Here is a 16,907-nt window from a genome sequence, read left to right on the forward strand (position 1 = left end):
ATCCAATCAGCCACTCTATGTCTTTTGATTGGAGCATTTAGTCCATTTACATTTAAGGTAATTATTGATATATATATGTTCTTATTGCCATTTTGTTAATTGTTTGGGAGTTGTTTTTGTGGGTCTTTTTTTTTCCCTTCTTTTGTTCTCTTGCAATTTGATGATTATCTTTAGTGTTATATTTGGATTCCTTTTTCCTTTTTTTTTTTTGCAGTATGCGGGCCTCTCACTGTTGTGGCCTCTCCCGTTGCGGAGCACAGGCTCCGGACGCGCAGGCTCAGCGGCCATGGCTCACGGGTCCAGCCGCTTCACGGCATGTGGGATCCTCCCGGATCGGGGCACGAACCTGTGTCCCCTGCATCTGCAGGCGGACTCTCAACCACTGCGCCCTCCTTTTTCCTTTTTTATGTGTATCTATTATAGATTTTTGATTTGTGGTTACCATGAGGTTTTTAAATAAATAAATGTGTGTGTGTGATTGTTTTAAGTTGCTGATTAATTTTAAATGCATCTTAACTCTGCATTTATACTCTCCTCTGCTCACAATTACTATTTTTGATATCATATTTAATTTCTAACTGTTTTGTGTATCCCTTAACTGCATATTGTGAATATAGATGATTTTACTTATATTATCTTTTAACTTTCCTACTGTCTTTGTGTGTGGATGATTCACTACCTTTACTGTATATTTGCCTTTACTGATGAGCTTTTTCCTTTTATAATTTTCAGATTTCCAGATGTGGCCTATCCTTTTTCACTTAGAGAAGTTCCTTTAACATTTCTTGTAAAGCTGGCTTGGTGATGGTGAACTCTTAGCTTTTGCTTGTCTGTAAAGATTTTGATCTCTCCATCAAATCTGAATGAGAGCCTTGCTGTAGAGTATTCTTGGTTGTAGATTTTCCCCTTTCATCACTTTAAATATATTGTGCCACTCCTTCTGGCTTGCAGAATATCTGCTGAAATGTCATCTGATAGCCTTATCAGAGTTCTCTTATACATTACTTATTATTTTTCCTTGCCACTTTTAATATTCTCTCTTTATGTTTAATTTTTGCCATTTTAATTACAATGTGTCTTGGTGTGTTCCTCTTTGGTTAAATCCTGTATGGGTCTCTCTGTGCTTCCTGGACTTGGATATCTGTTTCCTTTCCCAGGTTAGGGAAGTTTTCAGCTGCTACATCTTCAAGTATGTTCTCAGCCCCTTTATCTCTTTCTTCTCCTTCTGGGACCCCTATAATGTGAATATTAGTATGCTTTATGTTTTCCCAGAGATCTCTTAAACTGTCCTCATTTCTTTTCATTATTTTTTTCTGTTCAGCATCAGTGATTTTCACTACTCTGTCTTCCAGGTTGCTGATTTGTTCCTTTGTATTGTTGATGCCTTCTAGTGCATTTTTCATTTCAGTTATTATATTCTTAATTTCTGGTTGTTCTTTACAGTTTATAACTCTTTGTTAAAAACTTTTAACTTCTCACTCTGTGTATCCATTCTTCTCCCGTGTTCTTTGACCATCTTACCTATCACTACCCCGAACTCTTTCTTGGGTAGATTGCCTATCTCCACTTCACTTAGCTCTTCTTCTGGGATTTTATCTTGTTCCTTCATTTGGAACATGTTCCTCTGTCACCTCATTTTGCCTAGGTTACTGTTTTTATTTTTATGTGTCTGGTAGATTGGTTGTTTCCTGACCTTAGAGAACTGGCCTTTTGTAGGAGATATCCTGTGCATCCCATCAGCACACTCCCCTCTTGTCACCCGAGCTATAGGTTCCCTCTTATGAGGGCTGTTGGGTCCTTCTGTTGTGGCAGGCTGACTATGTAGGCAGGTTGGTAGGCTTGGTTGGCCGCTGGTCTGGTTTGTTGCCAGGCCCTGCCTTGTATGGAGGCTGCCAGCCACTGGTTGGTAGGACCAGATCACGAGGTGGCTGACTGCAGAACCCTGTGTGTAGGGGTGGTCCTGGGGCTAGTGCTGACTCACTGGTAGGAGGAGTCCGGGTCCAGAAGACTTTGGAGCTGTTGCTACCCACTGGTGGGTGAAACCAGGTCCTGGAGCTAATGCCAGTCTACTGGCAGGCAGAGTTGGCTCCTGCAATCTTGTTGCATGGCCCGGGGTTGGGGTGGGGGGGGTCTCAGAGCTGGTGTCAGATTGCTGGTGGGTGGGGCTGGTTCCTGACACAGCTGGAGGCAGGGTCTGGGGCATCTTGAAGCTTTTATTGGCCTGCTAGTGGGCAGGGCCAGGGCTCAGCTGGTCCCAGTGCAGGGTCTGATCTCCTGGTAGGCAGGCTGGGTCCACAGGCTGTGGAGCTGTGGTTTTCTCGTGACTGGTGTCTGCTCCCCAGTGGGTGAGGATGGTCTAGAGGCTAGAGCAGGCTCGCTGGAGACTGGAGCCAGGCCCAGGGGAGTATGGGGCCAGTGCCCGCCCACTGGTGGGTGGAGCTATGTCCTGGGCCCTCTGGTAGGCAGGGCTGTGTCCAGTAGCGGCTGGGGGCTCAGGAGGTAGTGAGGCAGCCTGTCTGCTGGTAGGTAGGGCCGTGGGCCCATGCAGTTAGTTGCTTGGCCTAAGGCATCCCCGCACTTGCCCCTGTAGGCTGTGGGGCCAGGGCAGGGCTGGGTCCTGGGACTCATAAGCTAGAGAAAGGGTTCCGTACTGGTGCTTGCCAGTGCCAGTGTCCACAAGGTAGAGCAAGCTCCTAAAACTGGCTCTGAGTGTCTGTGTCTCCAGGAAGAGCTGCAGTCGCCTCCTGCCTCTCTGGGAGACTGTCCAAGATCAGCAGGTAGGTTTGACCCAGGCTCCTATTAAATTACAGCTTCTGGGAATTCCCTGGTGGTCTAGTGGTTAGGACTCTGCACTCTCACTGCCAAGAGCCCAGGTTTGATCCCTGGTTGGGGAATTCAAATCCCGCAAGCCGTGCAACGCAGCCAATAAAAATAAAAAACATTTCAGCTTCTGCTCTAGGTCCCGGTGTGCATGAGATTTTGTGTGTGCCTTTGAAGACTGAAGTCTCTATTTCCCCCAGTCCTCTGGCACTCCCGAGAGCATACAGTTTTCGTTTTCTTGTGATGAGAACTTTTAATACCCACTTCCTCAGCCACTGTCAAGTATACAGTACAGTATTGTCAACTATAGTCGCTGTGCTGTACATTACAATTCCCGTGATTTTTTTCATCTTATAACTGGAAGTCTGTACCTTCTGACCACCTTCAGTCATCTCTCCCACCCCTCCCCCACCTCTGGCAACTACCAGTCTGTTCTTTGTTTCTATGAGTGCAATTTCTTTAAAGTCCACATATCAGTGAGATCATATAGTAGTAAATACCCCGAATAAATAATAATAGCTAATATTTATTGAGCTCTTACAGTTTTCCAGGACGTTGTGTGGACTTCATTGTTACCACCATTTTAAGATGAGAAAGCTGAGTTATGCAGAGGTTACCTTAACCAAGATCACATAAATAGTAGTGGCTCAGATGCAGCGCTATCCAGAGCCTGTATTTTTTATAAAAGAATAGCATAGGATACAGTAAATTTATAATGCAAGTTGTTTATATTGTCAACTGAAAAAAAGAAAGCACAACCTAAAAGTTGAGACTTATGTTTTATTTGGCAGACTGAGGACTTAAGCCTGGGATACAGCCTCTCAGATAGCTCTCAGGGTCTGTTTCAAAGAGGTAAGGGAGGAGCTAGGATATATAGGAGTTTCTGCAAAAAACAAAACAACAACAAATCAGGTAGTCAAACATCAAAAAATTATGGCTAATTAAAGAAAAACCAGACATCTCCTTGAGTGCGTTTCTATGTATGGGAGGATGCAAGAGTCTGGGCTTACTGAAATTATTCCCTTGATCTGCACCTTAACTATCTAGGGCTGGTATCCTATTTTTCTCCATCCTGAATCCCCTCAGGGTGCATTGTTGAGGGGGGGGGTAACTGCAGTGGCTGACTTCTCGATGGCTGAAACATCCTCTGCTGACTGATATGGCAAGTGACATTCTTCCTCCACACTATGGACAACGATTTATAAGTACATAAAATTAAGAAAAAGATATTCTGTACTGAGTTCCTAACAAAAACTTGTATCTACCTCAATAAGTAGTTTTTAGGTATTTAACATAAACTTAATAGCAGTTTTCTGTCCTTCTGGGACAGAATAAATTGAGGACTTGGAAGTCCAAAGAGCTTTGAGATTGCAGAAGGATAGAAATTCCCAGCTGGGGAAGGAGGACATAGCAATGACTAATCATGTTTCACTCTTTTCTTTACGAGCAACCACAAGAGGCATTTCTCCTGGGACTTAGTATCCAGGTAATTGGGCTTCTTCCGAAAGTCCATTTCATCTGTATTGTGAGGATGCCAAAGTCTAGTAAGTGACTGAATCTTCCTCTACAAGAGCCAATATTACATGTGCTTGGGCTATGCTTACCCATCTTTACTATTTTATACCCTATCTTTTAATCCTGACTCTCTGTTTGCCTTTATTCTCTTGTCCTGTATCCATTGTTTAGAGGAGGGAATAAACACGGGGACAAATGAATAAGAATACGAGCCTCATCTTGACCTGTATGGCCAGGAGCTTCATTGTCAGAGGTAGACACACTAGATTCTGCAAATACCAGGCTCAGTGCAAGATTTGGTTTTAGGTATAGACAGCCTAGTCACAGCGACAGCCTTCTTTTATCCTATGACAAACCATTTTATGCCAAATCAAAGGTGTTGGCAATGTACACTAGCAGGGTGTTTTACTCAGATTCGTGACAATGTGTCCACACCTCCTCCCTCTTCTCCCCCCCCCCTTCCTCCTTAGCATTTCACCAGAATCTGTATTTGAATAGAACTGTCTGCCGTGGCTGCAGGGAACACGCCGATATTCTCTGAGGGTGGCATTCTGATTCTTGTTTTCCCTGGCTAGAACGCATTGTTACTGAATTTATTCCTACATTACCTTGTGTCTTGTGGAAGCATTTATTTACCACGTTCTGCAAAGTTCTTGTCTCCAAATAGATTGAAAATGACTCGTAGGCGCATCTTAGTCGTCTCTGTCATCACGGCAGGGCTTGTTCGGTGCTGTGCACAAAGTAGGACTTCAAGTATTGGAGTTGTGATTAATAATACTGTGGTGTCAAAGGAGACTTGCTGCTAAGGGGCGCGGGTAATGCCATTGTGACTATTCGGTGAATGTTAATACTTTAGCAAACCTTTTCATAAAGTTGCTTTGGTGGTGAAAAAATTCCAGACCTTTCGCCCATTACCCTACCAATCTTTTTTCTTTTATACATCTTTCTAACTTCCAAAAGAAAAAAAAAGTTAGAAAAAAGAAAAAGGTCAAAAGGGGTGGAGGTAGGGGACACTAGCAGCTCAGCTCTCCTTGGGATCTTTACTTATCTACCCTAAGATCATGCATCTGAGCTGTGATCATCAGGGATCGTGGATTTACTCCGTTTGTAGATTACGTATAAAGGGAAGCAGGGACTAAGAGTTTTCGAATCTACCACAAGACTGATACCGTTTTCTCACATAATTCTGACATTCATCCTATAAGGTAGACATTGGGAAGGGACAAGAAAGAGGAAGAGAAGCAAAAGAAGGCTTGCAGGATCGCAGCTGACAAGCAGGAAGTGGAATGCATCCGATTTCAAAGCCAAGCGCCGCATCCCTGGGTGGAGCCGCCTGTTCTGGGTGTTGTCTCCCTTGGCGTTCTCGTTCCTGCACAGACACGGGCAACTCTTCACCAGAGTGACACCGTGTTGTGTCAAGGTATCCGGGAGGAGCCTCACTCCTCGCACTGCACCCTGGATTCCTCCACCCGTCCTCCCAGCTTTGAGCGCAGGGTAGCCCAATTAGTTGGTTTCACCCCGCAGGTCGCGGGCTGCGGGAACTGACTGGAAGCTCCTTGGCGCTGCCCCCTCCCGCCCCCCGGGCCGAGGGGCTGCTATGATTGGACGTGGCTGCGCCCGGCCGGCCAATGGTGAGGCGGCGGCAGCTTCCCGGAAGTGGCGGCGCGGCCGGTGGCGGCTGGGGCTTCCGTTGCTTTCTAGGCTGGGGGCCAGTCCGGCCGGGTTGGCGGACGCAATGAGCTGCTTCGAGGGGCAGATGGCCGAGTATCCAACCATCTCCATAGACCGCTTCGACCGGGAGAACCTGAGGGCCCGCGCCTACTTCCTGTCCCACTGCCACAAAGGTGAGCGAGCGCAGCGCGTGCCCAGTCCCGGGCAGCCGGGTTGCGCGGGTTCGGGCCCCGCAGTGAGGTCGCCCAGGGGCTGGAGGGAGGGAAGGCGGGGGTCGGGGTCCTTCAGGAGGGAGTTCAGGCTTTGGGAGGCCAGGGGAGAGACTAGCGACTCACCTTGTCCCGGCGGGCTCTTCAGCCCGTCTGACGATTTAATTCCTCATCGGTACCGCGGGACAGAACAGCGACTCCCAGTTGTCACTGACCCAAGCCACTTTGATCAGGCACAACTATTCGATTTTGGGGGAAGTTCTCCCAAGGCCCAATAGTCAGAGGTTGGCAAGGATTACTTAGTTCTTCCCCCATATCCTCGCGATCATGTTATAAAGACAAGTTTAGATGAAATTGTGCCACACCCGCAGACATTGATTAGCAAGCATGCACGCACTCAAATTAAACATTCTGTCTGTAAGCTCGGCGAAGTGCAAGCTCCGCCTCCTTATAGATGTTCTTTTCCCCTATGAAAGGTTCATTTTGGTTTAGAGGCAGGATGCGGTTTACTTTACAGACGGCCAGGTCAGGCAACCAGAATACCAAGATTTCACAGCTGGAGGCGGTTAGGACTTAAGCTTGGAGCATCACCCCCTAATGATATGGTCCCGAGGCTAGATGCTCCAGGCAAGACTGGAGCGTCTCTAAAACATTTTAGCCGGTCTCCAGAGCTGGAGCATCACTAACTTCACAACGACTGTCCATTTTTAACATCTGGTATGCTGACTGACACGTCACTAACTTTACCTATGAAAACAGGTTTAGTATTCATTGTGCTAATTATAATTAGCACAGCCTTGGGCATCGACCAGAGATGAAGCTTAACTGAAGCGTTCTAGAAGCTGCCTCTTGGAGTGTGGACTCCCAGAGTAGCTTAAGCAGGATGCCCCCAACCCCACTTTTGAGGAGTGACTCATACATATTCACGTATATATCACACGGTGTGATTTTAAAGTAAATTACAGATATCAAAACATGCCCTTCATCACACAGTTGATGTGAAGATCAGCTGTTGTCTTGTGTGTGGAATCACTCACTTTAACCTGGTGTAAATCATTGAAATTTCTGCTTTTGGGGAATGGCTCTGCTTTCTGGTTCTAAGTCCCTAATTCTCTCTCTTTAATGACGAAAATCTGGACCTCCTCTATCAATTTGCTAAAAAAGCACATGAGCCTCTGTGAGGGTCTTTCTGCTTATTTTTGAGGACAATATTTTTGTTTTTGTCTTGTTTTTCATTGAGAAGCCACTGGTGGAGGAGGATATTTTTACCTTTTGTGTTGAGTCTGCCAGCATTTCTGAACTCACATGTGGTGGCCACAATTAAAGAATGGATTTGGGGCTTGGCCTTCATGTTTTGGAGTAGTGAGTTTGGAGAATGAGTTCATCTAGAGGAATTTGTTCATTTGTTTTTGTATTTATATTATTTATTGATTTTACTTTTTAAATTGAAGTGTAATTGTGAAGGCAGCATCATTAGTTTGTACATTAAGCAAGACTCTCTCCTGTCCAGCAGTGTATAAGAACTTTTCCTGTGCTCTAATCCCACGTGGGTCTGTTTTCCCAATGAGGAGGTAAACTGATCAAGGGCAAGAACTCAACTTCTGCTTTCTGAGGTTTGCCACATTACCTACTGGTGGTTTTTAACCTTTTTGGGAAACAAGACTTCTTTGGATGTGCCATGGACTGAATTGTGTCCCCCCCCCCCCAATTCATATATTGAATCCCTAACCCCCAGTGTGACTGTATTTGGAGAAAGGGCTTTTAGGAGGTGATTAAGGTTAAATGAGGTCATAGGGGTGGGGTCCTAATTTGATAGGATTGGTGGCCTTCGAAGAAAAGGAAGAGAGATCTCTCTCTCTCCACATACACACTGAGGAGAGGCCATGTGAGCACACAGCAAGAAGGGGGCTCTTTATAAGGCAGGAGAGGCCTTACCAGAAACCAACCTTGGCACCTTGATCTTGGACTTTAGCTTCCAGAACTGTTAGAAATACATTCTGTTTAAGCCACCCTGCCTGAGCTGACTAATATAGAATATCTGACAAGGTCCATGGACTCTTGTTTAAAAAAATACACATGAACATGTTAACATCACAGTTTGATAGAAGTTGAGGTGGGCCATGGACCCGCTTGATGCCTCTTTATGGCCCATCTGGAACCCAGCGCTGTGCTCAGGGCAGACTAGACTAAGCACCAGTGAGGCCTGGAGGACACGAGGGGACCCGTGACCCGAGATAGTGGCCCAGCGTGGGGGAGGACCCCTTCCGGAGACCACTTAAGATGATTTATTCTGGTCAAGGAAAAGGAAAAAGGCCCTGGAAGGGAGATGCTGGGTGCAGTCCTAGCATCACAAAGTAAACTCCCCAGATTCCCTTGACTGGGGTGGTGGGCTGGGTTGTCTTGATAGGACGGGTTGCTGCACACTGAGGTAGTTGGGAAGCCTGGAGCAGAGTCCTGAGTCAGCCTTGTGTTTGCCGTGACTCAGACTCTCTGGAAACCCCCATAAGGGAGAGTCCTGCCCTGGCATGCACTCATTGGCCCTAAAAGCATGGACCAGGAGTGACCTGAGGAGATGCACACTGTGAGGGGGCAGGTGGACTGTCCTGTGGCGGCACGTGTTTGGTCAACGTCGCCCACTTGAGGTGTGGTGACGGCCTTGTTTTCAAGAGTTAAGGATTGTCACATACAGATTTGAGGGCACATGTGTTGGTGGTAATTAGGATAATTAGATTTTTTTCTTGTGGGTTATTGTTAGGCTGTTTAACATTGTCTCCCCATCAACCCAGCTGGACTGCCTTTGCCGTTTGCCTTCATCAAGGGTGGTAACAGGCAGTGTTTACATAAATTGATCAAAATGCAAATGAAAGTCATTTTTGATAAATGATTTGAGGAGGAAAAAACTTTCAAAATAATCTACTTGGTTATAGTTTTTTTTTTAAGTAAAATTAACTTTCCAGCAGCATTTATGTATTAATCTTAAAAGAGCTGGAAAAAAGTTATATAGAGAAAATAATTTTGTATAATTAGCTTTAAACTTATTATCAGTTTTTAGAAAACTTATAATGAAGATTGTTAATTCGTGGTGAGACCGCAGTTTTCATGGCTGAATAATATTTCATTGTGCATATATACCACATCTTCTTTATGCATTCATTCACTGATGGACACTTAGGTTGTTTCCATGTCTTGGCTATTGTAAATAATGCTTCAGTGAACCTGGGGGTGCAGATATCTTTTTGAGTTAGTGTTTTTGTTTTCTTTAGTTAAGTACCCAGACGTGGAATTGCTGGATCATATGATAGTTCTGTTTTTAATTTCTTGAGGAACCTCCATACTGTTTTCCATAGTGGCTGCACCAATTTACATTCCTACCAACAGTGCACAAGGGTTCCCATTTCTCCACATCCTTTTCAACATTTGTTATTTTTCTTTTTGATAATAGCCAGTCTAATGGGTGTGAGGTGGTATTTCATTGTGGTTTTGATTTGCATTTTCCTGATGATTAATGATGTGGAACATCTTTTCATGTGCCCGTTGGCCATCTGTATGTCTTGGGGAAAATGTCTATTCAGATCTGCCCATTAAAAAAATCAGATTTTTTTTTGCTGTTGAGTTATGAGTTCTTCATATATTTTGGATATTAGTCCCTTATCAGATACATGATTTGCAAATGTTTTCTCCTATTCAGTAGGTTTTTTCATTTCGTTGATGCTTTCCTTTGCTGTGCAAAAACTTTTTAATTTGATGTCGTTTGCTTAGTTTTGCTTTTGGTGTCAGATTCAAAAGATCACCACCAAGACCTATGTCAAGGAGCTTACGGCCTATGTTTTCTTCTAGAAATTTTATGGCTTCAGATCTTAGATTCAAGTCTTTAATCTATTTTGAGTTAATTTTTGTGTATGGTATATAAGATAATGGTTAGGTTTCATTCTTTTGCATGTGGCTGTCCAGTTTTCCTACCACCATTTATTGAAGAGACTGTCCTTTCCCCATCATATACTCTTGGTTTCTTTATCCTATATTCTCAGTAATTGACACTATATGTGTGGCTTTATTTCTGGGCTTGCTATTCTGTTCTGTTGATCTATGTGTTTTTATGCCAGTACCATACTGTTTTAATTACTATACATTTGAAACAATACATTTTGTGACCAGGGAGCATGTCTCCAGTTTTGTTTTTTTTTCAAGATTGCTTTGGCTATTTGGGGTTCTTTTGTGGTTCTATACAAATTTTATGATTATTTGTTCTATTTCTATGAAAAATGCCATTGGAATTTTGATATGGGTTGCACTGAACCTGTTGATTGCTTTGGGTAGTATGGACAATTTGACAGTATTGATTCTTTCAATCTATGAGCATGGAATAGCTTTACATTTATTTGTGTCATCAATTTCTTTTATTAGTGCTTGTAGTTTTCAATATACCAGTCTTTACTTCCTTGGTTAAATTTATTCCTACATATTTTATTCTTTTTGATGTAGCTGTGAATGGGATTGTTTTCTTAATTTCTCTTTCTGATGGTTATTTGTGTGTAGAAATGCAGCAGACTTCTGTATGTTGATATCCTGCAACTTTACTGAATTCCTTTATTCTAACAGTTTTTTGTTTTTAATATATCTTTATTGGAGTATAATTGCTTCACAATATTGTGTTAGTTTCTGTTGCACAACAAAGCGGATCAGCCATATGCATACACACGTCCCCATATCCCCTCCCTCTTGAGCCTCCCTCCCATCTTCCCTATCCCACACCTCTAGGTCATCGCAAAGCACCAAGCTGATCTCCCCGTGCTATGCTGCTGCTTCCCACTAGCTAACTATTTTACATTTGGTAGTGTATATATGCTTTTTTTTTTTAACTTTCGAATTTTATTTTTTTACACAGCAGGTACTTATTAGTTATCCATTTTATACACATTAGTGTATATATGTCAATCCCAGTCTCCCAATTCGGTAGTATATATATGTTGATGCTACTCTCACTTTGCCCCAGCTTCACCCTCCCACCCCATGTCCTCAAGTTCATTCTCTATGTCTACATCTTTATTGCTGCCCTGCCACTAGGTTCATCAGTACCGGTTTTTTAGATTCCACATATATGCGTTAGCATGTGGTATTTGTTTTTCTCTTTCTGACTTACTTCACTCTGCATGACAGACTTAGGTCCATCCACCTCACCACAAATAACTCAATTTCGTTTCTTTTTATGGCTGAGTGAGATTCCATTGTATATATGTACCACATCTTCTTTATCCATTCGTCTGTCAATGGACACCTAGGTTGCTTCCTAGTCCTGGCTATTGTAAATAGTGCTGCAGTGTGGTACATGACTGTTTTTGAATTATGGTTTTCTCAGGGTATATATCCAATAGTGGGATTGCTGGGTCGTACGGTAGTTCTATTTTTAGTTTTTTAAGGAACTCCATACTGTTCTCCATAGTGGCTGTATCAATTTACATTCCCACCAACAGTGCAGGAGGGTTCCCTTTTCACCACACCCTTTCCAGCATTTATTGTTTCTAGATTTTTTGATAATGGCCATTCTGACCAGCATGAGGGGATACCTCACTGTAGTTTTGATTTACGTTTCTCTGATAATTAGAGATGCTGAGCATCTTTTCACGTGCCTCTTGGCCATCTGTATGTCTTCTTTGCTGAAATGTCTATTTAGGTCTTCTGCCCATTTTTTAACTGGATTGTCTGTTTTTTTGATATTGAGCTGCATGAGCTGTTTGTATATTCTGGAGATTAATCCTTTGTCTGTTGTTTTCATTTGCAAATATTTTCTCCCATCCTGAGGGTTGTCTTTATGCCTTGTTTATGGTTTTCTTTGCTGTGCAAAAGCTTTTAAGTTTAATTAAGTCCTATTTGTTTATTTTTGTTTTTATTTCCATTACTCAAGAGGTGGGTCAAAAAAGATCTTGCTGTGGTTTATGTCAAAGTGTGTTTTTCCTATGGCTTCCTCTAAGAGTTTTATAGTGTCTGGTCTTACATTTAGGTCTTTAATCCGTTTGGAATTTATTTTTGTCTATGGTGTTAGGTAGTGTTCTAATTTCATTCTTCTACATGTAGCTGTCCAGTTTTCCCAGCACCACTTATTCAAGAGGCTGTCTTTTCTCCATTGTATGTTCTTGCCTCCTTTGTCATAAAGTAGGTGACCATATGTGTGTGGGTTTATCTCTGGGCATTCTATCCTGTACCATTGATCTATATTTCTGTTTTTGTGCCAGTACCAAACTGTCTTGATTACTATAGCTTTGTAGTATAGTTTGAAGTCAGGGAGCCTGATTCCTCCAACTCCATTTTTCTTTCTCAAGGTTGCTTTGGCTATTTGGGGTCTTTTGTGTTTCCATACGAACTGTAAATTTTTTTTATAATTCTGTGAAGAATACCACTGGTAGTTTGATGGGGATTGCATTGAATCTGTAGATTGCTTTGGGTAGTGTAGTCATTTTCACAATATTGATTCTTGCAATCAAGAACATGGTATATTTCTCCATCTGTTTATGTCATCTTTGATTTCTTTCATCAGTGTTTTATAGTTTTCTGAGTACAAGTCTTTTGCCTCCTTAGGCAGGTTTATTCCTAAGTATTTTATTCTTTTGTTGCAATGGTAAATGGGAGTGTATCCTTCATTTCTCTTTCTGATTTTTCATTGCTGATGTATAGGAATGCAAGAGATTTCTGTGCATTAATTTTGTATCCTGCAACCTTGCCAAATTCATTGATTAGTTCTAGTAGTTTTCTGGTGGCATCTTGAGGATTTTCTATGTATAGCATCATGTCATTGGCAAACAGTGACAGTTTTACTTCCTTTCCAATTTGTATTCCTTTTATTTCTTTTTCTTCTCTGATTGCTGTGGCTAGGACTTCCAAAAGTATGTTGAATAAGAGTGGTGAGAGTGGACATCCTTGTTTTGTTCCTGATCTTAGTGGAAACGCTTTCAGTTTTTCACCATTGAGGATGATGTTGGCTGTGGGTTTGTCATATGTGGCCTTTATTATGTTGAGGTAGGTTCCCTCTATGCCCACTTTCTGGAGAGTTTTTATCATAAATTGGTGTTGAATTTTGTCAAAAGCTTTTTCTGCATCTATTGAGATGATCATATGGTTTTTATTCCTTAATTTGTTAATGTGGTGTATCACATTGATTGATTTGCGTACATCGAAGAATCCTTGCATCCCTGGGATAAATCCCACTTGATCATGGTGTATTATCCTCTTAATGTGCTGTTGGATTCTGTTTGCTAGTATTTTGTTCAGGATTTTTGCATCTATGTTCATCAGGGATATTGGTCTATAATTTTCTTTTTTTGTGATATCTTCTTCTGGTTTTGGTATCAAGGTGATGGTGGCTTCATACAATGAATGTGGGAGTGTCCCTCCCTCTGAAATTTTTTGGAAGAGTTTAAGAAGGATCAGTGTTAGCTCTTCACTAAATGTTTGATAGAATTCGCCTGTGAAGCCATCTGGTCCTGGACTTTTGTTTGTTAGAAGATTTTTAATTACAGTTTCAATTTCATTACTTGTGATAGGTTTGTATATATTTTCTAATTCTTCCTTTTTCATCCTTGGAAAATTGTACCTTTCCAAGAATTTGTCCATTTCTTTGTGGTTGTCCATTTTATTGGCATATAGTTGTTTGTAGTAGTCTCTTATAATCCTTTGTATTTCTGCAGTGTCAGTTGTGATTTCTCCTTTTTCATTTCTAATTTTATTGATTTGCGTCCTCTGCCTTTTTTTCCTTGATGAGTCTGGCTAAGGGTTTCTCAATTTTTTTTATCTTCTCAAAGAACCAGCTTTTAGTTTTATTGATCTTTGCTATTGTTTTCTTCGTTTCTATTTCATTATTTCTGCTCTGATCTTTATGATTTCTTTCCTTATACTGACTTTGAGTTTTCCTTGTTCTTCTTTCTCTAGTTGTTTTAAGTGTAGGGTTAGATTATTTATTTGAGAGTTTTCTTGTTTCTTGAGGTGAGATTGAATTGCTATAAACTTCCCTCTTAGAACTGCTTTTGCTGCGTCCCATAGGTTTTGGGTCCTTGTGTTTTCGCTGTCATTTGTTTCTGTGTATTTTTTAATTTCTTCTTTGATTTCTTCTGTGATGTCTTGGTTATTTAGTAGTGCACTGTTTAGCCTCCATGTATTTGTGTTTTTTACAGTTTTTTTTCCTGTTATTGATTTCCAATCTCATAGTGTTGTGGTCAGAAAAGATGCTTGAACTATTTCACTTTTCTTAAATTTTCCGAGGCTTGATTTGTCACCCAAGATGTGATCCATCCTGGAGAATGTTCCATGTGCACTTGAGAAGAAAGTGTATTCTGCCACTTTTGGGTGGAATGTTCTATAAATATCAATTAGATCTATCTGATATATTGTGTCATTTAAAGCTTGTGTTTTCTTAGTTATTTTCTGTTTGGATGATCTGTCCATTGGTGTAAGTGGGGTGTTAAAGTCCCCTACTGTTAATGTGTTACTGTCTATTTCTCCTTTCATGGTTGTTAGCATTTGCCTTATGTATTGAGGTGCTCCTGTGTTGTGTGCATATACATTTATAATTGTTATGTCTTCTTCTTGGATTGATCCTTTGATCATTATGTAGTGTCCCTCCTTATCTCTTGTAACAGTCTTTATTTTAAAGTCTATTTTATCTGATACAAGTATTGCTACCCTAGCTTTCTTTTGATTTCCATTTGCATGCAATATCTTTTTCCATCCCTTCACTTTCAGTCCATATGTGTCCCTAGGTCTGAAGTGGGTCTCTTGTAGACAGCATATATATGGATCTTGTTTTTGTATCCATTCAGCCAGTCTGTGTCTTTTGGTTGGGGCATTTAATCCATTTACATTCAAGGTTATTATCAATATGTATGTTCCTATTCCCATTTTCTTAATTGTTTTGGATTTGTTTTTGTGGGTCTTTTTCTTCTTTTGTGTTTCCTGCTTAGGGAAGTTTCTTTAGCATTTATTGTAAAGCTGGTTTGGTGGTGCTGAATTCTCTTAGCTTTTGCCTGTCTGAAAACCTTTTCACTTCTCCATCCAATCTGAATGAGATCCTTGCTGGATAGAGTAATCTTGGTTGTAGGTTTTTCTCTTTCATCACTTTAAGTATATCCTGCCACTGCCTTCTGGCTGCAGAGTTTCTGCTGAAAAATCAGCTGATAACCTCATGGGGATTCCTTTGTATGTTATTTTTTGTTTTTCCATTGCTGCTTTTAATATTTTTTCTTTGAATTTAATTTTTGTTAGTTTGATTAATATGTGTCTTGGATGTGTTTCTCCTAGGGTTTATCCTGTATGGGACTCCCTGTGCTTCCTGGACTTGGGTGACTATTTCCTTTCCCTGTTAGGGAAGTTTTCAACTATAATCTGTTCAAATATTTTCTCAGACCCTTTCTTTTTCTCTTCTTCTTCTGGAACCCCTATAATTCGAATGTTGGTGCGTTTAGTGTTGTCCCGGAGGTCTCTGAGATTGTCCTCAATTCTTTTCATTCTTTTTTCTTTATTCTGCTCCTTGGCAGTTATTTCCACCATTTTGTCTTCCAGCTCACCTATTCGTTCTTCTGCCTCCGTTATTCTGTTATTGATTCCTTCTAGTATATTTTTCATTTCAGTTATTGTGTTGTTTATCTCTGTTTGTTTGTTCTTTAGTTCTTCTAGATCTTTGTTAAACATTTCTTGTATTTTCTTGATCCATGCCTCCATTCTATTTCTGAAATTCTGGATCATCTTTACTGTCATTACTCTGAATTCTTGTTCTGGTAGGTTGCCTATTTCCTCTTCATTTATTTGGTCTTGTAGGTTTTTACCTTTCTCCTTCATCTGTGACATATTTGTGTGCTGTCTCATTTTTTTTTTTTTTTTTTACAAGTGGGATTGTGTTCTTGTCTTACTGGTTGTTTGGCCTGCGGCTTCCAACACTGGAGTCTGTAGGCTATTGGGTAGAGCTGGGTCTTGGTGCTGAGATGAGGAACGCCATGAGCCCTCACTCTGATGAATATTCCCTGGGGTCTGAGGTTCTCTGTTAGTCCAGTGGTTCAGACTTGAAGCTCCCACTGCAGGAGCTTCGGCCCGACCCTGGGCTTGTGATCCAAGATCCCGCAAGCTGCATGGGGCGGCAAAAAAAAGAACAATAACAAAGTAAAAAATAAAATTAGACTAGGAAACTAACAGATATGTTAGAAAGAATATAAAAATAAAAATATAGATGAATCAACAACTGGAAGGTACATCAGTACCACAATAGTAAAAAAAAGAGGAGGAGGGAAAAGAAGAAAAAAGGGGGGAAGGCCTTGGCTGAGGAGGGCGGGGCCTAAGCAAGGGCGAGGTTTGGGTGGTGGGCGGGGCCTATGCTCAGGACCCACAGGGCTGGAAAAGGTCCTGGGGGCCGTGTGGGGTGGGGCTTAGGCTCAAGGAACAGAAGGGGCCCAGGCATGCCCCCCACCCCTGGTCTCAGAGGGCAGGGGACCTCACCTGGGAGCCCAGCAGGCTTCCTGGGCTCTAGTGGGCGGGGCAATCGCCCTCCACTCCTCTCCCGCTCCTCCTGGATGACCCCTCCCACCTGCCTCTCCTGATCTCCCCAGCCTCCCTCCTATGCCTCCAGGATCCATGTGGCCTGGATCAGGCTTTGGGGGGGGGGTGGGTACTGGTTTGGGAGCTCAGCAGGCTCCCTGGCCCAAGTGGGCCGGGAGA

The 16,907-nt window shown here is 42.1% G+C and overlaps 1 protein-coding gene across 3 annotated transcripts in view; it reads left to right on the plus strand.

Moving 5' to 3' along the window:
* DCLRE1C (DNA cross-link repair 1C) overlaps positions 1–16,907 on the plus strand; it is a 63,595-nt gene that overhangs the window by 7,581 nt on the left and 39,107 nt on the right. For all 3 annotated transcript variants that reach the window (XM_030832421.3, XM_060292375.2, XM_060292368.2), the window contains exons 2-3: positions 5,541–5,755; positions 5,860–6,179. In XM_030832421.3, the coding sequence (XP_030688281.2) occupies positions 5,933–6,179 (247 nt within the window). In that variant the 5' untranslated portion in view covers positions 5,541–5,755; positions 5,860–5,932. The remainder of the gene's footprint in view (positions 1–5,540; positions 5,756–5,859; positions 6,180–16,907) is intronic.

This window comes from Globicephala melas, chromosome 2, assembly GCF_963455315.2.
Source record: "Globicephala melas chromosome 2, mGloMel1.2, whole genome shotgun sequence".
NCBI lineage: Eukaryota > Metazoa > Chordata > Mammalia > Artiodactyla > Delphinidae > Globicephala > Globicephala melas.